Raw genomic sequence first — 25300 nt, forward strand, 5'->3', positions numbered from 1 at the left:
CGATTCCGATTTCCGATTCCGATTCCCATGTGTGAACCAAAGACACCCTTAGTTTTCTAAGAAAAATTATACAAATATAAAATGTTATACTGTATTTATCATTACAAATAAAAAAAAAAAAGAGTGATATTTATATGAATAAAACGATACAGAGTAATTATTTACAAAATCATGTACCAGCAATAAGAACGATGAAGAGGAGAATTGCGAATTGTTATCGATTTTAAGGGCTTAAATCATTTTATTCATGTTTAAATTTTAAGTTGAAAATGACAAAAATGTCTTTAAAATTTTTAGATTTTAGCATGTCTTAAATGGAAAAGTGACCGGTGTGATGAATTTTGGTACTAAAATTGGATAAAAATTGGTACTAAAACAATAGTCATGGATGAAAATTGGTAGGCATTAAACATGTAGACCAAAACCGTCATTTTCCTAATACTCGTAGGACCAAAATTGATATTTTTTTTTTTGAAAACCAAGAACATAACTTCATTAAACCAAATGTTCAATACAACTTGGAATTGAAAAAGACCAAACAATAGGACCAGATTGAGAACGAGCCGCCATAGCTAAGACATGAGCAGCTTTATTCACTGATTTAGAAATGAATTCGATAGACACATGATTAACGTGTCGTTGAATTTGCCTGCATTCCTCGAGAACACAACCTGCATGTATACGTATAATCCGGCAACGAAGCCTTCAGCAAATGGCAAACATTCTGGCAATCACAATAAACCAACGCTTGCGTTATGCTTCTCTTTAACCCATGAAAAAGCCTCCTTCATAGCAAAAGCCATGCTTTAGGTGAAAACATGCGAACTACTGCTTTATAAATGCACACAATCTACTCCCACGCATGTTTGGATGACGATGGAGACCCTATAGTAGTCACGTGTGTATTTGTGTCGTAGTTTGTGTGTACTCCTCTTGTTCTCACCTCAGATATAGTTTTCATATGAGTTAATCAACATTTTGGTCACTCAATTGTTTCCACTTTGTCAATGTAGTCCCTACTTTTCAATTTCAACCAATTTTATCCTCAAATTATTTAAAATTTCATCAATAAAACCCTTTCAAGAATCAAAATGATGATTTTCACACTTTTAAAATTTCTTTCTATTTGGTCCCTAATATATATATATATATATATATATATATATATATATATATATATATATATATATATATATATATATATATAGTGAAAGGTTCCCGTGCGGTTGTGCGGTTATTAATGTGCGTGAGATTTGTACTCAATGTGCGTGAGTGTTGTGTCTAATATGCCTGAGATTTGTACTTAATGTGCGTGAATGTGTAAAATGCAGCAGAAAATATAGATTTAAGCTTCTTCCCATCCCCAGTAGCCATTGCTCCCTCCCCGATGATGATGATGCCCCTCTATGATGATGCGGAGGCGAGCTATTGTAGTTAAGAATTATGGGAATAATACAACAGAAATCCACACTTAGCTACTGTGCAAATTTTACTGTGAGTGCGTCATTTATATAAACATTCAACTGCACTGAAGGTAGCTAATAATCCAGAATACATGGCCAAATTGAAGGAAGAAGTAACAAGAAGCTTGGGCGTTAATGTGCGTGAGTTTCTGTTCTGCTTCCTTCTGAGCTCGTAATTCTGAAATACTCAGGCACATTAAACACAAATCTCACCCACATTAAACACAATACTCAGGCACATTAAGTACAAAACTCACGCATATTAGGGACATAGCCAAGAATGTGTACTTTTGACATGACTTGGACAAAAATGTGTTGATTAAAAACCCTAGACTAAAATGTGTAAAGTACCAATGACATTACCTTCTTTTCAAAACCCTATTTGAAAAGAAGGTAATGGCAATAGCTTCTTTCATTCTTCTTGCTTTGACCAAAAAGTGTCACAAAAGAAGGGAATTACTTTGCCTTCTTTTCACTTTGTTTATTTAAAAAAATTAACTATTGACTTCTTTAATAATATATTAATTATTTAGAATTGCAAACACCATTAATTTGTTTAATATATGTAATTATATGATTTTCAAAGCAATTAAAGAATTGATAATGTTCTTCCTAATTCTATATTTTATTAGAACACAACCCTTGCAATTTTGATTACTTCGAATTTATTTTTTAAAAATTTTATTTTATCAAATATTAATTAATAACATAAAGTTTTCAAAAAAAAAAAATCACATAAACAAAGATTTTAAAATTGTAAATAGTACTTGGGGCTTCTTCCTGCTCGCTTTCTGAATCGGTAATGCGACTCGACTGTTCAGGTCTTTCGGTATATCTGTCAATAATAATAATAATAATAATAATAATAATAATAATAACTACACTACACTACGGTACTAATTTTATTATTATTATTATTATAATAGAACTAATACGCTAGTGTCATTAATAATAATAATAATAATAATAATAATAATAATAATAATAATAATACACTACAGTACATACCATACACGTAATAATAAAAATAAAAATAATATAATAATCATTAATAATAATAATACACTACAGTGCACTACACTACAGTACACTACATTGCATGCAACAATTAATAATAATAATAATAATATATTCAATATTAGTCTTGTTTCGATCGTCCCAATGAGATATTTAAAATGGTATAATTTATATTTAATAATATAAATTTTAAATCTAATTATTTAACAAAATAAAAAAAATTACATATAATTGAGGAGAGAGAAGAAGGTATTCTTAATACCTTCTTCTCTCTCTTTTATGTCAGCTTTTCTACTTTTTTTTTGTTAAAGAAGGTAAGCTGATTACCTTCTTCTTGAAAACCCTAATGAGAAGAAGGTAATCAGCTTAGTACTTTACACATTTTTATCCACCTTTTTGTTTCTACCCATTTTTGTCTCTTGCTTTTCAGATTTGCACAAAAAATTCAACCACCCCGCATATTAACATGACGCACATTAAGTACAAATCTCAGGCACATTAAGAACAACACTCACGCACATTAAGTATAAACCTCACGCACATTTATCAACCGCACAACCGCACGGGAAGCAACAAATGCACTTATCCCTTCCCTATATATATATATATATATATATATATATATATATATATATATATATATCCAAGCAATATCTTTAGGTAGTGCTATCAAACAGTTTCTGATAAACTTGCGTTGGGCATCATATCATGGAGAGAAGTATATCATCAGGAACACTCGGGGGAACTTTGCAAGTACCTTGTGTTCAAGAATTGGCCAAACAATCGCCGGAAATCGTCCCGCCACGTTACTTTCGTGATGATCTTGACCCTTCGGCACCGGCGCAGAGAGAAATTCCGGTGATCAACATGTCAAACTTGCTTCAAGGAGACTCCGAGGAGCTGAAGAAGCTGGATATTGCGTGCAAAGAATGGGGGTTTTTTCAGGTTTGTCTTCATCACTTTCCAACAAGAATTTAGTGATTAGTATAAAAATTTAACTTTTGAGTGTCACAAGATCAGAGGACAGATACCTTGTTCGATGTTGAGATTACTAAATATTTGTGTTGGTTGCAGCTAATAAGCCATGGAGTGAGTTCTTCATTGATTGAAAAAGTGAAAACTGATACAAAAGATTTCCTCAATCTCCCAATGGAAGAGAAGAAGAAGTTTTGGCAAGAGGCAGGAGATCTTCAAGGCTTCGGACAAGCTTTTGTGCATTCTGATGAGCAAAAACTTGACTGGTGTGACATGTTCTATATTATCACTTCCCCAACTTACTTGAGGAAACCAAATCTATTCCCAAATATTCCTTTGCCATTCAGGTCTGTGTGACTGTATTTTCTGATCCCCCCTTAGCTTTTATTAAGCTAGAAATAATTGTGAGTTTCATGCATGCAGAGAAACAATGGAAATGTTTGCAGAGGAACTGAGAAATCTCGCCCTCACAATCATTGATTACTTAGGAAAAGCTCTGGGGATTGAGCAAGAACATGTACGAGGATTGTTCGAGGATGGGATGCAGTCTATGAGGATGAATCAATATCCGCGTTGTCCCCAACCAGACAAAGTCATAGGACTTTATCCTCACTCAGATTCAGTTGGGCTTACAATCCTGCTCCAACTCAATGAAATGGAAGGTCTCCAGATCAAGAAAGATGGCCTGTGGATTCCTGTTAGACCGATCCATGATGCCTTCGTCGTCAACATTGGGGATATTTTAGAGGTTATTCATGAATTCAAAAATTATTTTCAAGACTGAAAATCAATGAAAGAATAGTACAGTTCATATGTAGGTAGGTTTGATTAATCAGTTTTTCTTTGGTTCATTTGCAGATACTGACAAATGGAATTTACAGTAGCGTTGAGCATCGAGCAGTAGTAAACTCCGAAAAGGAAAGGCTGTCTGTTGCAACATTTCTGAGCCCCAGACTTGACGCAGAATTGGGTCCTGCTCCAAGTTTGATCACCCCTCAAAATCCAGCCAAGTTCAGGAAAGTGGGAGTCGCAGATTATTTCAGAGGCTTCTTTGGTCGAAAGCTGGATAGTAAATCTTATATAGATGTTATGAGGATCCAAACGGAAGAATGTCCTCAATCTGTTGATGGAATGGCTTAAGAGGAAAAGAAAATAGTGGAAATGTATGCAGTTGAATTGAGAAATCATGAATTTTCATTAAAAGAGCAATGAATAAGAGGCAAATTTGCCACTTAGCTATACTGCAAATTGCTATTAAGCTATATATCTACCAAGCCAATGTGAATGTTTTATGAATCATGCTACATACCTATACATTTACCATTTACAAATTAAATAGTCACTCCATAATCTGGCAATTATTGCATATTTGTGATGGGGATTGTTGCATGTCAGTTATTACATGTTTGTGATTTGGCACTTTGCCACATCAAAAAGTGGGTGTCTGTCAGTGACAATTGTAGGTAGGGATGTCTATCTTAATTCGAAATTGATGTATTGAATGGCCCGATTAGACCGATAAATTTTAGGGTTAGGACTAAAATATTTTAGTGTGATAAGTCCGAAACTCATAAGCTCGTTGAGAAATACATTTATACTAACTGGCACGGAATGTACACATTTGGTTGAAGAGAATCAAAATATGCTTTTGCCTTAAAAGTATTGCCCTTTCTTTCACTTTGTTATTGGTCTTTTCTTAGTTCGGTTCTCTTAATCATTTAGAAAAAAATTAGCTATAGGATTATTTTTGTTCGTTAAGCATTATTTACTGAATTTACAAAGGAAAATATATAGTGTTAATTTGAGATTTAGTCCTCTAGTTATTACTCATTTCTAATTTTAGTCATTGACTTGTAAAGCTGCGCTACCAAATTTAGTTATTGAGTATTGAATTTTTTTCAATTGTAATCCATTGTAAGCTTTCCATGTGCAAACGGTTAAAATTGAGGGTAAAATTATGACTACTAGAATAAGAAAATTAGAGCATTATTGTTTCCCGCATGTGAGAAACAACTGGTGCAATGATTATGACTTCAATTTTACTCTCAATGTTAATAATTCAAACATGAAAAAAGTTAACAGTTGATTACAATTAGAAATGATTCAATATTTAAGGAGTAAATTTGGTAGCTTTAAAAGTCAATTACTAAATTAGAAATGAGATGTCAAAGGAGTAATTATTCTTAAAAGAGAGTTCGAGTTTGAAAAGTCGTCTCGAATTCTTTGTGAGTGGTCTTGTCCGGAAGGGTCTGGTGGGGACTCGCTTTCCGATAAATAATCAATCATGTTCGCATGTTGCAGGGCTTCGTGGGGTGCTCAACGGCCTCCAACACGGCAAGGCAGGGTGGTCCGATTGGTCGGGTTCCAGAGATATCGATCAATGACCGATGGTATAGTTGAACAGACCTCCTTTTCCTCTATGGCTCCGCCGGAATATAGCACTTTGTGTATTCCTCATTTTTATCCCCATCTGATACCACGTGCATACAGCTGGTCCCTTCCCCATATTTGCCATATTTGCATGCAGCAAAGAGTTTAATTTCCATATATACCCGTCGTGCCTTCGAAAAATGGTAACTAAGATTACATTTACCAAAACTTTCCATGCTCACCTAATGTATTTCTCATAATTGTGCCTTTAATTTGGCACGCAGACCATGCATGTTCCAATTTCTAATGGGGAATCCAATTTGGGTACTCAATATTCCTACTTTTTGCCACTACATACTTGTATACCAGACTTGCCATGTTTAAAATTTCTCGAAGATGGTGGCACTGCATTGTCATAACATATTTTTTTTTTTGGTTTTAAATACTACTAACTTCATATATACTGTCTCAACCTGTTGAAGTACAAAGAATCGACACCGCCTCCACTGAGGTTCGATCTCATGACCTCCCATATGAGAGAGTCACTACATGCAATCTAAGCACGAGGTGTTTGGCCATTGTCATAACACTTAAAATTTTCATATAAGGAACCAGCTTGGTTGACGTGAGTGGTCGTGCACTCTCATCCCTTAAGAGAGGTCGGGAGTTCGAACCCACTCTACAGTTAGGGTTCGTTATGCAACTGGTATGTCATGAATCCGGGTCTAAAACACACAATTTATATACAAAATGTTCACCATTTGAATTGTAAACATTCAGTATATAAATTGTGTATTTTTAGACCCAGGTACACAGAATAATTTACCGTAAAAATGGGGATCCTAACTGACTGCTAGTTCGCCATCAGGGGACCATGTCACTGGAAAATCAGTGCAGGTCTGACGTGGGGAACTGGTGGTCAGGACACGCCACAGAATATTGTCGAAGAGGATAATTGCTCGAGGATAATTTTACATGAAAGGGATAATGAGACTATTTGTATTGATCCCCACAGACAATGCTAATGTTGGTTTTATGCATGACTTTTGAGCAATCAACAATTGGCCAACAACAACGTTAAAATAACAAATATATGGGAAAAATATTGAGAAAATATATAGAGAGAACATAGGTATTTTATTGTTGAATCTTGCGTGTCCTCTCTCCTCATGTATGGGTCAATTTCTACATATTTTTGGCGTAGAGTCCTACAAGGAATAAGAATCTAGACGACCTCATATTAGGAGTCATTGTTAAATTGAGAGTAATAAATTATAGTCCAACTACATTAGGAATAATAAGCCCCAATTATTATTACACTAGTTTTTTACGCGCATTGCGCGATTGGGATAATGCCCAATGTTTTTTTTTTTTTTTAAATAAGTACTTTAAAGTATATCAAGGCAAGATTATATTGGAATTGTTCATGCATAGATAATTGAATGTTCAACTTGCGTATTTAAATAGGTAATTCTAAGTTTACAAATGCAATATAATATAGTCAAGATTGATTATAATTGTCAATAAAATAATTGTATAGGTATGGTTGAAACCAAATACGGGACATAAGGAAGAGCAAATAAAAATTAGGGCATAAAATATTAAATATATACTAATATTGAAGAGCTAACTACTAATTGCCAAACAAAGACAATGCGAGGTAATTTCCACTTCAATTTGTTGTGTGATTTGAATACTCTTTTTGTCAATTAGTCCCCCAAGTAGTTAATATGATTGGCTTAATTATATATATATATATATATATATATATATATATATATATATATATATATATATATATATATATATATATATATATATATATATATATATATATATATATATATATATATATATATATATATATATATATTAAAAAATTATTATTATTATTATTATTATTATTAAATATATGTATATCCTTAGGTCATTTTACCAACCGTTGATATAATTCGCTAGTCAAATCCGATAACGCTAACCGCTAACTGCTGATTGTCAAACAAGGACATTGCGAGGAAATTATCACTTCAATTTGTTGTGTGATTTGAATAATCTCTTTGTCAACAAATCCCTCAACTAGTTTTTTTTTTTTTTTTCTTTTTTTAAGGTCAACCAATGTGGTTGTATTTTATAGATAAACTGAAATAGAGTCTGGTGGGACATCGTCCCAGTACATAGCTGTAGTCGAATTTAAAGCTAAAGTAACTAAAGTATGTGCTAATAAATTCTGTAGTCTAGGAACAAAATTGACTGAGCAAAAACTTAAAGTAGACATAAAATCCTTGCAACTATCGATAGCATATCCAACATATGACCTGGACGGGATATTCGGTGCGCATAGATAGCGTTGTAGCGCCTGACAGTCAGTATGTAGTCGTATTGAATCTTCGCCACGTCCTCTTAACCATGATAAAACCTCTTTACACGCGTATGCCTCAGCCATGAGTGGGGAAAAACAATTCAGTAGTGGGGCGCTGAAAGCCGAGACATAGTGATTGTCGGCATCTAGTAGTACCGCCCCCACCACTGCTGAGCTGGTATCCTGGTGATAGCTTGCATCCATGTAGCATCTCCTGGGTCTTGATGTTTTCGCGGGGTGGCTGGGTCGTGGCAGCGGCGGTTGATGCATGTCTTCGGCCACAACAGAGACCACCGACTGGAGGCCAACCTGCTGTGCGGTGTGACCGGCTCCATCGGCCGTGTGGTGGTCCCTTGCGGCTGGTGTGGGCGTTCGGTGATGTAGCGTGTTCCACGCTTGCATAGTGGCCATAGCTTCCACAAGCACCTTCGTTGGCAACGGTAGACAGGCATCCCAAATAGCTCTATTTCTTGCTCTCCATATATGATATAAAATAGAAGCTACATACAATATTCCATTAGTGTCTAGCACATTTAGGAGTGCACTAAATCATTCATGGAAAATATTTGTCACAATGTTGGGGATTGGGAGGCTAGATGGGGTTCAAATGGATCTTGCATAATCACACGATACTAATGAATGCAAAATATTTTCATGAGCAATCCCACACATGTCACACATCGGGTCCACTTCTACTCTCTTTATAATCAAATTGCTCTTAGTGGGGAGGATATCACTTAGAGCTCTCCATATAAATGTTTTCCACTTGGGGGGTGCTTTGATTTTCCATAAGGCTAACCATCCATCAAAAACCCCATTATTAGCATTAGGATAGTCTCCAACTATGCGTCTATAACCGTCTTTGACTAAGTAACAACCATTAGGATCCCCGTGCCAATACCATACATCATCATAACCTGAGGATACTGGAATCTTGAGGATTTTTGGGATATCATCTGGTCGAAAAATATCAATGAGCAGGTGTTAGTCCCATGAACCAGTACTTGGATCCAGGAGACCCACGACTCTAGTTCCAGCTAACTGTGGTGGCATTTCAGTTCGGATCATTGGATCTAAATCATCATGTAGCCAGGGGTGCTCCCATACTAAGGTAGTGTTTCCATTCCCAATTCGTTGCCTTACCCCACCACAAACTAGCTCCTTTACTGCCATAATACTGCGCCAACAATAGCTAGGATTATTCCCCATGCCTACCTCGTAAAGAAACTCCTTAGGATAATATCTGGCTTTTTATACACGAGCCACTAATGAGTCAGGTTTAGTAAGCAACCTCCATACCCGTTTACCCAACATTGCCAAATTAAATGCTCTCAGATCCTTAAAACCCAGACCTCCATATTTCTTGGGGATGCATAACGTATCCCATGCTTTCCAGTGTATTCCCCTGTCTGTGCCTGAACCCCACCAGTAGCGGTTCATTGTTCTCTCAATAGCTGTACAGGTAGAACTGGGTAATAGAAAGACACCCATAGAAAAGGTAGGCATTGCCTGAGCCACACTTTTCAATAGTACCTCCTTTCCCGCTTGTGTCAGTAGCTTCTTGCTCCATGATCCAATCCTTTGCCTAATTTTATCCTCAATATAGGCAAAGGCCCCCCTTTTATTCCTTCCGGCAAATGGTGGTAAGCCCAGATATTTCCCAAAATTAGGTGCCTGGACCACTCCCAAAATCTGTGCCACAACATCTCTGTTTCCTTCACCCGTATTCCTGCTATAGCAGATACTGGACTTTTGATAATTAACCATTTGTCCAGATAAACTCTCATATATAGATAAACAATTCTTAATCTGATTTGCCTCCTGATGGTTTGCTCTAAAGAAAAGCAAGCTATCATCTGCAAAGAATAAATGGGATATTGGTGGGGCACCCCGTGTTACTCTGCAACCATGAACCAGACAATTAGTTTGCACTTGTTGCAGTAACAAGGACAGACCTTCAGCACAAATAATAAACAGATATGGGGATAAAGGACCTCCTTGTCTGAGACCCCGGGTGGGTATGAATGGCTGGGTACTCATACCATTTATCAAAAATTTATATGACACCGTGGTCACACACATCATAATAAGATTCACCCACTTGTCATTAAAACCCAGAGCCTTAAACATTCCTTCTAGGAAAGGTCATTCCATACGGTCATAGGTTTTTGCCATATCCAACTTGAGAGCCCCCCAGCCAATAGCCCCGCACTGCTTCCTGTTCAGATAATGTCCCACTTCTGCTGTTATCAAAATATTATCAGTAAGAAGCCTATTTGGAATAAACGCACTCTGTGAATCCGAAATGATACCCTCCATCATGGGTTTCATTCTTAGTGTCATCATCTTCGCCATCACTCTATAAATGACATTGCTTAGGGCTATGGGTCTCAGATCTGTTACCTTCTCTGGCGTATTTTTCTTTGGGATTAACACCACATTTGTCTCATTCAACGCAGGTGGCATTATTCCTGAATCAAGACATTCAATAACAAAACTCGAGAAATCCTGACCTACCACATCCCAGAAATGCTAATAAAAGCCTGGATTCATACCATCAGGCCCAGGTGCCTTATCAGGAACATAGAGAAAAGGGCCTGCTTGACTTCCTCCACAGTAAAGGGTTGAAGGAGTAAATCATTCTGTGCTTGTGAGACTTTTGGTATAACATTTTGAAAAATACTATGACCATCAGGGGGATTACTAGAGTAGAAAATATCAGCACAATAATCCAGGATAACATTTTTCATAGCCTCTCCCTCCACCCAATCCCCATTATCATTGGAAATTCTTAAAAGAGTGTTTTTCTTTTTGCGATGAGAGACATACCTGTGGTAGTATTTTGTATTCGCATCTGTACCTTGCAGCCAGTGCTGCTTAGCTCTCTGTCTCCAGTATGCATCATCCTGGTTCTCAATGCATTGTAACTCTTCCTCTACACGCTGAAATTCAGCCAAAGATGCTGAGTTCGTTTGGCCTCTTAACCACAATTGATCATTCTTTAATTGCAGTATTCGCTCACCAAACTTATGATACCGGTCACCCCCCCCCCCCCCCCCAACGAGATAATCTTTCTCCACATCGCATAACACGTTCCTATAAGTCACCACCCATGCCCTCGTTCCATGAATTTTCCACAACAGACCTGCACCCCTGATCATATAACCAGGCCATCTCAAACTGAAAACGTTTCTTATATGGTCCCCTTGTACCCATTGGATCATGAAAACCAAGGAACAAAGCTGAATGATCTGATTTTCGCGTTAAAATATTAGTGACTCCTGCTCCTGGAACAATGCTACTCCAGGTACTCGTGGTTAACACCTTATCCAGCCTCTCCCCTATCCGCCGATCCGTGCCCTTCCCCTTCTCCCATGTATACTGATATCCTTCCATTGGCAACTAGGACAACCCACAGTGCTCAATAGCTTCCCCAAAGCCCCGCAACAGCGTATTCGGGTGTGGATTTCCCCCTTTCTTCTCATGCTGATATAAGAGATCATTGAAATCACCAAGCATAACCCATGGTAGGTCAGACTTGGGCGCAAGAGACTTAATGAGATCCCACGCTTCAGTGCGTCGGTGACGTTCGGGGTAGCCATAATAAGAGGTGAGCCTCTACTTTGGAAAGCCCGTCATACTAACTTCTATGTCAATGTGATTAGCGGAATAACATATAAGCCTTTCCGTATTATTGCTTCTCCATAACAATGCAAGTCCACCACTCAAGCCATCATTATCAACAAAAAATAAGCCTTCGAAACCAATCTAAACACGTACACGTTTCGCATGATCTCGACCTACCTCGGTTTCCATTAGGTAGATGAAATCAGGCTTTTTCCGAGACACCATGTCCACCAACTCACGAACTGTGCGTGGGTTGCCCAAACCATGACAGTTCCAGCTTAGGGTACTCATTGGATCGGGCGGGTCTGGAACCAAGACCCGCCATGTGCAAATTTTTTGAACCACTATTTTCCTCCATTCCACCATCTAACACCGGGGCCGACTCACTCAGCCCCCCAACCACCGCCCTCCATCTTTTGGAAGAGGCCGTGACACCCTCCTCCGCCCCCTCCCTCATAGATGTCATAACCGCGTCTGCCCCATCGTCATTATCCGTGAGGCTTCAAGACTCCCCCACCGGTCTCGGACCCCTGGTCTGTCCCATTCTCATCCATGTCACGTACGGGTAAAACTCTGGTTTGATATTGGAAACCCATGCCTTTGCACAGAAGCTGTCAAGATGTCCTAGCAAACCACAACAAAAACAGAAGTTAACCGTTCCTACTTCAGATTCACCCAACTCCAGGACTTATCCCGGCGTATCAGTTTCATTCAGCGTTTTAACGGGTTTGTCCATCGGTACCGAAACACGCACTCTGTAGAACGTCTTCCATGGGCCACCCATGTGACACCCCAAAAATCCAAATTCAATCTATGGATTAATTGAATAATTAATCCTATTTTATTTTAAGAATTAATTCCTAAAATCCTGATTATTAATACTGAAGGACTAGTATTTGACTAGTCAACCTTAAAGTTGTGTTGTACCTTGAGCTTTGAGGGGAGTTCCCTTTTTCTTTACACTTTCTAAAGGTTAGTAAGGGTATTCTTGACTTTTCACCAAGAGTTAATATTGTAACCTAACCTAGAAGACTTCTTCATTTCATTCCTTACAATTCCTAGACAATAGCTCTACCTTCTCTCTAGAAAAGAAGTGTAGCTTATTCTCCAAGCTAAGTTGAGACCCTTGTCAAGATTCCAAGATTTTCTTCCAATTAAGATTCAACCTTTCACCTATTTGGGCATCTAGGAGGGTAAGATCTAAGTTCATCTTATGTTTTTGGTTCCATCTTAGTTGTCTTTTTCTTAAAGGTAAGATCTTTATGATCTTTTGGTTTAATCTTGAAGTGGGTTTGGAAAGTAAGCCTTGTGGGGAGCTTGTTGTGGTGTAAAGTGAAGTCGTTTGGTCTACAAGAGGTAACCCATGCTCTACAAAACCTATTTTGCTTACCTATATGTGATTTCTTGGATTCTACATGTCTTTTACTATGAAATGAGAGGGTTTATGCATTTGTCTTGTGATATTGCATATCGAGAGCTTGTGTTTAGGGTTCCTTTGTGCCATTGCTTGGAATTTTCCGTGATTCAAGTCATTTTATTGTATTGGGTGAGATTTGACATGTTTTGGACTTGAATTGGTGTTTGGAGAAGAAAATCCCCGAAGGGATTATTTTGCACAAGTATATGTACTGGCGGGCGGAACGACGGGTCGAGCTCCACCCGCGGGGAACATGTAGCCTCGTGGTAGTGTACCCGCGGGCGGAACCACGGGTGGGAGCCTACCCGTGGGTCCACCCGCGGGGAACGCAGTGGAGGTGGATCGGGATTTGTTCCCCGTGATTCGGTTGACTCGGTATTTGGTCTTTTGACTTCCCGATGTTCTTTTGTGGAACTATTTGAGTGTCTTCTTGATGTTTCGTATGTCTAGAACTATATGGTAGGTATCCATGTAGGACTTTGGTGTTTTGAATCGTGCTAAGTGTTCAACATTGTGTTTCGTTGGACCAAGAGGTGTCTTGTGTGTTCCTCGGAACTATCTTGAGTTTCTCCGTTGTCAAGCATGCTAGTTTATTGTCTTAATGCTAGCGTGTGTGTTGTTTGTACCTTCCATTTGGTTGATGATAACTTGTGTTATTCATCGTTGATGTTGTTGGGCTGTGACCCGTTCCTTGATTGAGTATGATTCATACCTTCGTTGTGATCCGTTGTTTGACTCTTGTTGAGTTGTGGTGCGTGTGTGGATTTACCTGGATTGCACGATTAGTGGTATGGGACACTAGTCACCAAGGTATTGCAGCGGTTCACGTGGTGGCCGTGACGTGATTATGGAGTTGTGGCCTTTGTGTAAGGTTCACATTTTTGGGGGATAACATGTGTTATCCGGGCATGTGTTGCCCTGTATGGTACCTTGTGTACTATGAATTGGTGGTCTTGTTGGTGGTCGTTGGTGGGGGACGACGGTCCCGGGGGAATAAGGTTGGACTAAGAAGTACAGGGGTCCTGGAGGTAATGGTTGGAAGAAGATATAAGGTTGGGGGTAGCCATAAGGTTGGAACCGGGCATAAGGAAGGCATATCAACTCGTGATGGGTGATGTTGTGAGGGCTTGTATAGCCGGCGTTGTGTGTTCTTTTCTCGTGACGTGTGTAGTCACGGAGGCATGTGTTGCTTTGGCAAGTGTTGCCGTTGGTTGAGTCTTATTCCTTTGCGTTGTGGTTAACCTTTGAGGTTTGGGATGTGTTCCCGTGTTATCCTTGTGAGTGATGAGTCTTGTGTTGACTGTTGATCTTGGCTTTTGACTTATATACTTATGTATTCAGTTTCGAAAATGGTTTTACCACTTATATCTATCTATGTATGATATTTCACATGTATTGGTGGGTTACCAGCATTATTGCTGACCGGGCGTCGTCCCAATGTTTATCTTTGTATCTTTCAGGTGATGTTTAGACGAGCGCGATGTCTAGTGCCTGGTAGCTTAGTACCTTGATCCTTGTTTTGTGGCATGTGCGCCAAATGTAGTTTTAGACTGATGTCTTTGGGATAGATGTATACACTTGCAGATTGATCGTCGTAGCGTTTACCGTGTGTGGTAGACGTGGCGTAACACCCCGTTTGGATTTCTTTTATCCAGTTCTCGTTTATCTTCCCATGTGCTAGTTTTGTTGTTTGATCTGCAGGTGTTAAGGCCTTTTATATAGGTCGTGTTTTGGGGGGTGTTACAGTTTGTATCAGAGCCTTGGTTTTGAGCCTAGGATGGGTTAAGTCTAGACTTTCTAAGTGGCTAAGTGTGGTTTGAGACCTTTAAGCGACCTTAAGAATCTAAGTGTTAGGCTTAGGACTCTAGGTTGCGCGGTGAGGTTGTGAGTTCTCTTATCGTTTTTTGTTGTGCTGTCTGTGCTTTATTTTCCTTTTAGTTTTGGTTCTCTTTAGTTAAGGCACCAGGTAACGGTGCGGGCCATGAGTTTCCTCCCGTGTTCTACTGTTGCTGTAGAAGTCGAGGATGGCATCATCGAGACGTCGTGCAAGATCTTCGAAGCTGTGGTTTGCCCGGAGGATCGCCAAGTGAACAGTTAGCTACGTTCTACCCTCGACAAGAAGCGGACTTATAGTGGATGCTTGAAAGGCTAGTCTGTAGACAGGATCTGGAGTTCAATTGAGAAGACCTGAAGGTTAAGTTATGTGAGCGGTTCTATCCTGTGCATGCCAAGGAGGCCTACCTTTGTGCAACCGACCCTACCGAGTTTAGCAAGTTCAGAAAGGAATCCGGGAAAACTGTAAGAAGAAGCTTGACGGAAGTGTTGCACCGGTGGTTAAGAGCTTGATGGCTACCGAGGCCGAATCAACAAGAAGCTTTTAAAGAGATGGCTCTAAGAGAGGCAAGGCTCCCCAGCCAATCCAGAAAATCAAGGTTAAGGGAAGGCGCTCCGTTTGCAAGAAGTGTGGAAGTGACCACCCCGGCGTCGTCTGTTTTAGGAAACCGATAGAGTGTTTTGCTTGTGGCAATAACGGTCATCGGTCCTTTGAGTGCAGGGCTAAGAGGAAGACTTCAACGGACTCAACAACAACCTCGACAAGGCAAGATCAATAGTTGTGAGACAGATGCAAGTGGGAACCGTGGAAGTAAGTTTTGTACCCTTTTGTTGCACCTCCCTTCGTCTTCGTGCCTTTCCTTGCATGCTAGCTTCGAACGTTTAGATTGTTTGAGTGTTACCTTGACCCTCGTTAATCTTTCCTTTCCCCTTAGACGAACCCTATCACCCTTTTTGCCAAGTGATCATTCCTTCCGAACCTTGTCCTTGTTTTCTTTCCGACCCATATTGTGCAAGGCGGCAGTGTCATCAGCTTATGATTGAATCTGGCAAGGTCTAAGTGTTTAGCTGCGTCTGAGTCAAGGTAGAGAGCCTTCAGTTCGACAAGTGTAGTGACCAGCGTCAAGCCAAAGTTTCGCCAGAAGTCGTGAACCCTTTTACCTCTTGAAACCGATCTTCATCCCTTATCTGTTTCCGAGAAATCTTTCCTATATCTTCGAGCGTCGTTCTCGTTTCCTTCTTAATTTGATTCTATACAAGATGACAACCTCATTTCCTAAGTTGTAATCTTGAAAATCTTGATTTCCTCCTTAACCTACGCTATTCTTTAGCCTAAATCTAGTACCCTTCGTTGGGAAAATCCTTTCAATTATTTCAAACCTCGTTCTTGTTCCTCCCTTTATTTGACTCTGTCCCAGGTTACGACCTCGTCTTTCCTAAGTTGTGACTTTCAGAATCATAACTCCCTTCCTAGTTATCGCTATCCTAGAGTTTAAATCGGATATCCTCCGTGAGGAAATTCTTTTCAACTCCCTAAAACCTCGTCTTGATTCTTTACTTCTTAAGTTGTAGTCCTGTTTACCTTTCTTCTCTTCTTAATCAACATGGTCCTCTTGTTGTTGAACCTAAACTTTTACCTTGATCCTTCCCTTTGAATCGAACCTCGTTCTTGTATTCCCCGCTTCTAACGATTCTGTGCAAGGTGGCAACCTTATTTCCTAAGTTGCAACTTTGATGACTTTGATCCTACTCCTAAGTAACTAGGTCCTTGAGTTTCTGAACCCAAACCTTTCGCTCTAATCCTTTCCGTTGAACCGAATCCCTCCTTGTGAGCCTTCTTCCCCTGAGTTACCTTTCTTCTTTGTTATCGTTCCTGTTTTGGTCTTTCATTCGAACCGAAGCCTTGGAGTTTTCAAGCGTTGCTTTGTGGAGAGTTGGAAGTGGTGTGCTAATGCAAGTGTTAAGTTGGCAGGCTGCATCAAGTTAGCCCAGGATTTAGGGAGAAGTTCATCCTGCTCGTGTTTTGAAGATGGCAGTTGCAGTCTTCGTGTGAAAGTGAAGGGACAAGTTCAAGCGGATGCCGAGCTCAAGTTATGTAGTGTGTTTACCTTGTTTCCTTTGGTTATAGAATTCAGCAGAGATCAATTGAAGATGCAACCCTGGTTCTGTGATCCCGAGTGATCTAGTTTATGGTTCTTGTGGTGTCAGTTTCTGTTTGTGGCTTGTTCCTTAGCTGAGTCGTCTCGTTTTGAGTAGATCGTTGGCTAGTTTTGAGCAGGAGCTAGGCTCGGTGTGAAGCTAGCTTTCCTTTCCGGTAAATCTTTTATCTATCGCCTTATCTTTCTTTCTTGTCTTACCTTTGTGAACCCTCAACCTATCTCTAAGTCTTGTCTCTCGTTTTGTTAACCGATGGTTCTAGTGTCGGAATTCGTTGTGTCCAAGCCTATAATTCTTACTACCTTAATTCGAACCCTTGTTTCCTCTATCTCTGGTTAGTGGCGAACACCTTTATTGTTTAAAACCTCGTTTGCAACTCATCTCTTAAACTTTGTCACCCGTTTCGCAAGCCAACCGTTTTGTTGTGGTAGCTCGTTTCTTCCTTCGTTTGCTGTTGCCACTCTGTTGTTGTCGCTTTTCGGCTGCTTAGTTGTTCGCTCTGGTTTTTCAAGGTTGTTAGCTTGTAGTTTGAGTAGTTTGTTTAGTGGCTTTGCTTTTGTGAAGACGCCGTCCGTCGCTGTTAGCCAGAGGTTGGACCAGCTTGAGGTCAGTTCTAGCTGAGGAAGAGCCGACGAAGAGTTTGATGAAGATACCGAAGAGTCGGAGAGCGAATCCTTCTAGAAGCTGTGGCTACCTTGTTCGCCGTTTTCCTTAGTAGTTGTATCTCCGTAGCCGTTGCTGCCGTTGTTGGTTGCTTGTTGTTGCTTTTGTGCTTGTTTTGCTTGTTACCTTGTGGTTTATTTAGCGTAGTAGTAGTAGTGAGTGTTTTGTTTTGGTTGTCTTGTTCTTAGTGGTGGTCTAGAAGTCGGTGTTGGTGTTAAATCTAGAGTTCGTGATGCTCAATCCAACCCTTTGTTAAACCCTTGTGGTGGATGCTTGAAAGGTCAGTCTGTAGACAAGATCTGGAGTTCAGTTGAGAAGACCTGAAGGTTAAGTTACGTGAGCGGTTCTATCCTGCGCATGCCAAGGAGGCCTACCTTTGTGCAACCGACCCTACCGAGTTTAGCAAGTTCAGAAAGGAATCCGGGAGAACCGTAAGAAGAAGCTTGACGGAATTGTTGCACCGGTGCTTAAGAGCTTGATGGCTACCGAGGCCGAATCAACAAGAAGCTTTCAAAGAGATGGCTCTAAGAGAGGTAAGGCTCCCCAGCCAATCCGGAAAATCAAGGTTAAGGGAAGGCGATCCGATTGCAAGAAGTGTGTAAGTGACCACCCCGAGGTCGTCTGTTTTAGGAAATCGATAGAGTGTTTTGCTTGTGGCAAGAAAGGTCATCGGTCCTTTGAGTGTAGGGTTAAGAAGAAGACTTCAACGAACTCAACAACAACCTCGGCAAGGCAAGATCAATAGTTGTGAGACAGATGCAAGTGGGAACCGTGGAAGTAAGTTTTGTACCCTTTTGTTGCACCTCCCTTCGTCTTCGTGCCATTCCTTACGTGCTAGCTTCGAACGTTTAGATTGTTTGAGTGTTACCCTGACCCTCGTTAATCTTTCCTTTCCCCTTAGACAAACCCTATCACCCTTTTTGCCAAGTGATCATTCCTTCCGAACCTTGTCCTTGTTTTCTTTCCGACCCATATTGTGCAAGGCGGCAGTGTCATCAGCTTATGAAGAAATCTGGCAAGGTCTATGAGTTTAGCTGCGTCTGAGTCAAGGTAGAGAGCCTTTAGTTCGACAAGTGTAGTGACCAGCGTCAAGCCAAAGTTTCGCCAGAAGTCGTGAACCCTTTTACCTCTTGAAACCGATCTTCATCCCTTATCTGTTTCCGAGAAATCTTTCCTATCTCTTCGAGCGTCGTTCTCGTTTCCTTTTTAATTTGATTCTATACAAGATGACAACCTCATTTCCTAAGTTGTAATCTTGAAAATCTTGATTTCCTCCTTAACCTACGCTATTCTTTAGCCTAAATCTAGTACCCTTCGTTGGGAAAATCCTTTCAATTCTTTCAAACCTCGTTCTTGTTCTTCTCTTTATTTGACTCTTTCCAAGGTTACGACCTCGTCTTTCCTAAGTTGTGACTTTGAGAATCATAACTCCCTTCCTAGTTATCGCTATCCTAGAGTTTAAATCGGATATCCTCCGTGAGGAAATTCTTTTCAACTCCCTAAAACCTCGTCTTGATTCCTTACTTCTTAAGTTGTAGTCCTGTTTACCTTTCTTTTCTTCTTAATCAACATGGTCCTCTTGTTGTTGAACCTAAACTTTTACCTTGATCATTCACTTTGAATCGAACCTCGTTTTTGTATTCCCAGCTTCTAACGATTCTATGCAAGGTGGCAACCTTATTTCCTAAGTTGCAACTTTGATGACTTTGATCCTACTCCTAAGTAACAAGGTCCTTGAGTTTCTGAACCCAAACCTTTCGCTCTAATCCTTTCCGTTGAACCGAATCCCTCATTGTGAGCCTTCTTCCCCTGAGTTACCCTTCTTCTTTGTTATCGTTCCTGTTTTGGTCTTTCATCCGAACTGAAGCCTTGGAGTTTTCAAGCGTTGCTTTGTGGAGAGTTGGAAGTGGTGCGCTAATGCAAGTGTTAAGTTGGCAGGCTGCATCAAGTTAGCCCAGGAGTTAGGGAGAAGTTCATCCTGCTCGTGTTTTGAAGCTGGCAGTTGCAGTCATCGTTTGGAAGTGAAGGGCCAAGTTCAAGCGGATGCCGAGCTCAAGTTGTGTAGTGTGTTTACCTTGTTTCCTTTGGTTATAGAAGTCAGTAGAGATCAGTTGAAGATGCAACCCTGGTTCTGTGATCCCGAGTGATCTAGTTTATGGTTCTTGTGGTGTCAGTTTCTGTTTGTGGCTTGTTCCTTAGTCGTCTTGTTTTGAGTAGATCGTTGGCTAGTTTTGAGCAGGAGCTAGGCTTTGTGTGAAGTTAGCTTTCCTTTCCGGTAAATCTTTTATCTATCGCCTTATCTTTCTTTCTTGTCTTACCTTTGTGAACCCTCAACCTATCTCTAAGTCTTGTCTCTCGTTTTGTTAACCGATGGTTCTGGTGTCGGAATTCGTTGTGTCCAAGCCTATCATTCTTACTACCTTAATTCGAACCCTTGTTTCCTCTAACTCTGGTTAGTGGCGAACACCTTTATTGTTTAAAACCTCGTTTGCAACTCATCTCTTAAACTTTGTCACCCATTTCGCAAGCCGACCATTTTGTTGTGGTAGCTCGTTTCTTCCTTCGTTTGCTGTTGCCACTCTGTTGTTGTCGCTTTTCGGCTGTGCTTAGTTGTTCGCTCTTGTTTGTCGTGGTTGTTAGCTTGTAGTTTGAGTAGTTTGTTTAGTGGCGTTGCTTTTGTGAAGACGTCGTCCGTCGCTGTTAGCCAGAGGTTGGACCAGCTTGAGGTCAGTTCTAGCTGAGGAAGAGCTCACGAAGAGTCTGATGGAGATACCGAAGAGTCGGAGAGCGAGTCCTTCTAGAAGCTGTGGCTACCTTGTTCGCCTTTTTCCTTAGTAGTTGTATCTCCGTAGTCGTTGCTGTCGTTGTTGGTTGCTTGTTGTTGCTTTTGTGCTTGTTTTGCTTGTTGCCTTGTGGTTTAGTTAGCGTAGTAGTAGTAGTGAGTGTTTTGTGTTAGTTGTCTTGTTCTTGGTGGTGGTCTAGAAGTCGGTGTTGGTGTTAAATCTAGAGTTCGTGATGCTCAATCCAACCCTTTGTTAAACCCTTGCCAAATATTGATTTGATATAAGCCTTACTTCTTTGAATAATTAATCCTATTTTATTTGAAGAATTAATTCCTAAAATCCTGATTTTTAATACTGAAGGACTAGTATTTGACTAGTCAACCTTAAAGTTGTGTTGTACCTTGAGCTTTGAGGGGAGTTCCCTTGTTCCTTACACTTTCTAAAGGTTAGTAAGGGTATTCTTGACTTTTCACCAAGAGTTAGTATTGTAACCTAACCTAGAAGACTTCTTCATTTCATTCCTTACAATTCCTAGAAAATAGCTCTACCTTCTCTCTAGAAAAGAAGTGTAGCTTATTCTCCAAGCTAAGTTGAGACCCTTGTCAAGATTCCAAGATTTGCTTCCAAGATTCAACCTTTCACATATTTGGGCCTCTAGGAGGGTAAGATCTAAGTTCATCTTGTGTTTTTGGTTTCATCTTAGTTGTCTTTTTCTTAAAGGTAGGATCTTTATGATCTTTTGGTTTAATCTTGAAGTGGGTTTGGAAAGTAAACCTTGTGGGGAACATGTAGCCTCGTGGGTAGTGTACCCGCAGGCGGAACCACGGGTGGGAGCCTACCTGTGGGTCCACCCACGGGGAACACAGTGGAGGTGGATCGGGATTTGTTCCCCGTGATTCGGTTGACTCGGTATTTGGTATTTTGACTTCCCGATGTTCTTTTGTGGAACTATTTGAGTGTCTTCTTGATGTTTTATATGTCTAGAACTATATGGTAGGTATCCATGCAGAACTTTGGTGTCTTGAATCGTGTTAAGTGTTCAACATTGTGTTTCGTTGGACCAAGAGGTTTCTTGTGTGTTCCTCGGAACTATCTTGAGTTTCTCCGTTGTCAAGCATGCTAGTTTATTGTCTTAATGCTAGCGTGTGTGTTGTTTGTACCTTCTGTTTGGTTGATGATAACTTGTGTTATTCATCGTTAATGTTGTTGGGTTGTGACCCGTTCCTTGATTGAGTATGTTTCATACCTTCGTTGTGATCCGTTGTTTGACTCTTGTTGAGTTGTGGTGCGCGTGTGGCTTTACCTGGATTGCACGATTAGTGGTATGGGACACTAGTCACCAAGGTATTGCAGCGGTCCTCGTGGTGGTCGTGACGTGATTATGGAGTTGTGGCCTTTGTGTAAGGTTCACGTTTTTGGGGGATAACATGTGTTATCCGGGCATGTGTTGCCGTGTACGGTACCTTGTGTACTATGAATTGGTGGTCGTTGGTGGGGGACGACGGTCCCGGGGAAATAAGGTTGGACTAAGAAGTACAGGGGTCCTGGAGGTAATGGTTGGAAGAAGATATAAGGTTGGGGGTAGCCATAAGGTTGGAACCGGGCATAAGGAAGACATATCAACTCGTGATGGGTGAAGTTGCGAGGGCTTGTATAGCCAGCGTTATGTGTTCTTCTCTCGTGACGTGTGTAGTCACGGAGGCATGTGTTGCTTTGGCAAGTGTTGCCGTTGGGTGAGTCTTATTCCTTTGCGTTGTGGTTAACCTTTGAGGTTTGGGATGTGTACCCGTGTTATCCTTGTGAGTGATGAGTCTTGTGTTGACTGTTGATCTTGGCTTTTGACTTATATACTTATGTATTCTGTTTCAAAAATGGTTTTACCACTTATATCTATCTATGTATGACATTTCACATGTATTGGTGGGTTACCAGCAATTATCGCTGACCTGGCGTCGTCCCAATGTTTATCTTTGTATCTTTCAGGTGATGTTTAGACGAGCGCGATGTCTAGTGCCTGGTAGCTTAGTACCTTGATCCTTGTTTTGTGGCCTGTGCGCCAAATGTAGTTTTAGACTGATGTCTTTGGGATAAATGTATACACTTGCAAATTGATCGCCGTAGCGTTTACCGTGTGTGGTAGACGTGGCGTAACACCCCGTTTGGATTTCTTTTATCCAGTTCTCGTTTTATCTTCCGCTGTGCTAGTTTTGTTGTTTGATCTGCAGGTGTTAAGGCCTTTTATATAGGTCGTGTTTTGGGGGGTGTTACAACCCACCTGTCGATCATCACACCGGATAAATGACCCTACAAAATTCCCAACCTGTAGGTAGGTCATAGACTTGTATCCACATATCAACAGTATCAAGTTTGACCCATAGGTATGTCATAGACTTGTATCCACATATCAACAGTATCAAGTTTGACCTCCCCCGGAAGGTATCCATCACATACTCGCCTACATACCAGTGTATGGTTCTCAAAGGACCACGAACCCTTCTCCAACACCCGCACCATATTCGTTTCATGATAGAAAGCAAAAAAGAAACAATATATTATCCAACTCCGTCACACGCATCCCAAATACAGGTTTCCATGCAGAAGCCATTACATGACGCATATATTCTACCTTCATTAGCTTCTGCGTCAAGAAACGCCCAACTACACAGTACATGGGCGCCTCCATCCCTGCCGGAACATGCTCCGGTACGTCGGCCTCCACGCCACCTTCTTCATCCTCCAACACCATATCTCCCCATCGTTCGGTCAAGTCATCCATCCTTCCGTCGCCGTGCTGCTGTGTTTCCGTCGCCATGCTCTTAGCCGGTGATCGTGCACCGTTCGTCGTCCATAGCAATTAAACCCTAGCGGGAGGAAGAAAAGAAAAAACCCTAGAGAGGGAGAGAAAGTTGTTTTTAATAATAGACTTCATTAAAAAAAAAAAAAAAAAAAAAAAAAAAAAACTCTCCCTCAACTAGTTAATATGCTTGGCTTTATTAATTATAATTTTTTAATTTTTTTAAGGTATTAATATAATACATGGTAAATAAATATATAGCATTATTTTGTATTATAACATTGATATTTAATTAAAAAATAGTGCACAAAAAAAGATAATAGACAAAAAGTGAATATAACCAATTGATGATTTTGAATGTAAAGAATTTTTACATTGGAGAAATATAAAGATAATATAACTAATAAAATTATATCTCTTATTTAATTTATTGTCAATGAATAATTTTTTTTTGAATAAAGACATTGTAGACACATAATTCTAAATTAAAGAAATGAATATATATTATTTTTTATTGTAGCTACTAAATTATTATTCAATTTAATAAGAGTAAAATAGAGTAGTATTTATGTCAACTTTGATTTAGATGGGGTTTGAACCTAAAACCTTTCTTAGGCTTCACAGGTGACGCTATCGAGGCTGAAGGGAGCACCTTCCTTACCGGTAGAGTTGGGAACTTGGCACTATGTTAAAATGTTGGAGATGGAATTCGTGGTGGCTGCTCTGAAGTGCGTGCACAACGCTATACTTAGCCGACCAGGGCTTAAAGACTTGGGCACCCTAATCTCCATCGAGCACCTATGTATGAAATTCCGTACGCCGACCGACATTGAAATGGCGCGATGTTACCATAAGATGGTCCAGAGTTGTTATTTGCAAGCTTGTCGAAAGATGGGACAAGCGTTTGACCTGGTGAACACTATCGCCCATCAGGCGATTGAGCGGCCGATAGGGCGCCCGACCCCGGCGGTCAAATTAGAGGAAATCATTTTGGAGCCTGATTAACCGGAAAAGACAGTACGGGTAGGGGTAGGTTTGCCCACATCAGTAAAGAGGGCAGTTATTGAAGTGCTGAGAAGCTATAAGGAGATATTTGCTTGGGGACCTGAAGACATGCCGGGCGGCGATAACACATCGGTTAGCGACCGACCATAGCCTGAAGCCCATAGTTCAGAAGAGGATATACCTGTCAAATGATCGCAGGGATTTCGTGAAAAGGGAAGTAGATACCTTTTGGGCCGTAGGGCACATCCGAGAAGTGAAATACCCCGGCTGGCTGGCCAACCTGGTGTTGGAGCCAAAGCCGCCGGTGTGGAGGATGTGTGTGGATTACACGGATCTTAAAAAGGCGTGCCCAAAGGACCCTATTTCCCCTACTACGGATCGACCACCTAGTGGATGATACAACCGGGTGTGCTTTGCTTGGCTTCATGGACGCCTTCTGGGGATATCATCAGATATTCATGCATGAGGTGGATGAGGAGAAGACCACCTTCGTGACCCCGAATGGGGTTTATTGCTATAAAGTCATGTCGTTCGGCCTCAAGAATGCGAGAGCCACCTACACCAGGATGGTGACCCGGTTATTCAAAGATCTGATTGGCAAGTCTATGGCTGCCTACACCGACGACATGTTAGTCAAGAGCAAGAAGGAGACGGATCATGCCAAGGACCTGGCGGATTGTTTCAATGTCATGAGGAAATACAACCTGCGGTTGAACCACAAAAAGTGTGCGTTCACTGTCAGAGGGAGAATGTTTTTAGGTTACATGGTTACTCGGCGAGGAATCGAGCCCATTCCAGGGAAGGTACAAGATATCTTAGACATGCAGCCCCCCGGTA

The 25300-nt window shown here is 40.5% G+C and overlaps 2 protein-coding genes and 1 long non-coding RNA gene across 3 annotated transcripts; 1 reads left to right on the forward strand and 2 right to left on the reverse strand.

Moving 5' to 3' along the window:
* Window positions 1–2775: 2775 nt before the first annotated feature.
* Window positions 2776–2929, reverse strand: LOC109173427. Its single transcript, XR_002052908.1, has 2 exons — window positions 2859–2929; window positions 2776–2807 (listed from the first exon to the last, which is right to left on the reverse strand). It is a non-coding gene; the product is annotated as an uncharacterized LOC109173427 (long non-coding RNA).
* Window positions 2930–3120: 191 nt separating this feature from the next.
* Window positions 3121–4721, forward strand: LOC109173426 (protein SRG1-like). Its single transcript, XM_019322658.1, has 4 exons — window positions 3121–3425; window positions 3555–3802; window positions 3879–4203; window positions 4314–4721. Exons 1-4 carry the CDS (start codon window positions 3189–3191, stop codon window positions 4593–4595), a joined length of 1092 nt encoding a protein of 363 aa, XP_019178203.1. The 5' UTR covers window positions 3121–3188; the 3' UTR covers window positions 4596–4721.
* A 4714-nt stretch (window positions 4722–9435) lies between these two features.
* On the reverse strand, window positions 9436–10539 carry LOC109173350. The gene is made up of 2 exons (XM_019322588.1): window positions 10341–10539; window positions 9436–10139 (listed from the first exon to the last, which is right to left on the reverse strand). Exons 1-2 carry the CDS (start codon window positions 10537–10539, stop codon window positions 9436–9438), a joined length of 903 nt encoding a protein of 300 aa, XP_019178133.1.
* Window positions 10540–25300: the final 14761 nt, after the last annotated feature.

Source organism: Ipomoea nil, unplaced genomic scaffold, assembly GCF_001879475.1.
Source record: "Ipomoea nil cultivar Tokyo-kokei standard unplaced genomic scaffold, Asagao_1.1 scaffold0480, whole genome shotgun sequence".
Classification (NCBI taxonomy): domain Eukaryota; kingdom Viridiplantae; phylum Streptophyta; class Magnoliopsida; order Solanales; family Convolvulaceae; genus Ipomoea; species Ipomoea nil.

What these genes read in the sequence shown, in the direction of transcription:
- LOC109173426 (XM_019322658.1), top strand. Translation starts at nt 3,189, where the DNA reads ATGGAGAGAAGTATATCATCAGGAACACTCGGGGGAACTTTGCAAGTA. An exon ending in AATATTCCTTTGCCATTCAG is followed by an intron (nt 3,803 to 3,878) that starts GTCTGTGTGACT and finishes TCATGCATGCAG; the next exon opens with AGAAACAATGGAAATGTTTG. An exon ending in ACATTGGGGATATTTTAGAG is followed by an intron (nt 4,204 to 4,313) that starts GTTATTCATGAA and finishes GTTCATTTGCAG; the next exon opens with ATACTGACAAATGGAATTTA.
- LOC109173350 (XM_019322588.1), bottom strand. Translation starts at nt 10,539, where the DNA reads ATGGCGAAGATGATGACACTAAGAATGAAACCCATGATGGAGGGTATC. An exon ending in TATGGCAAAAACCTATGACC is followed by an intron (nt 10,140 to 10,340) that starts GTATGGAATGAC and finishes TTTGTGCTGAAG; the next exon opens with GTCTGTCCTTGTTACTGCAA.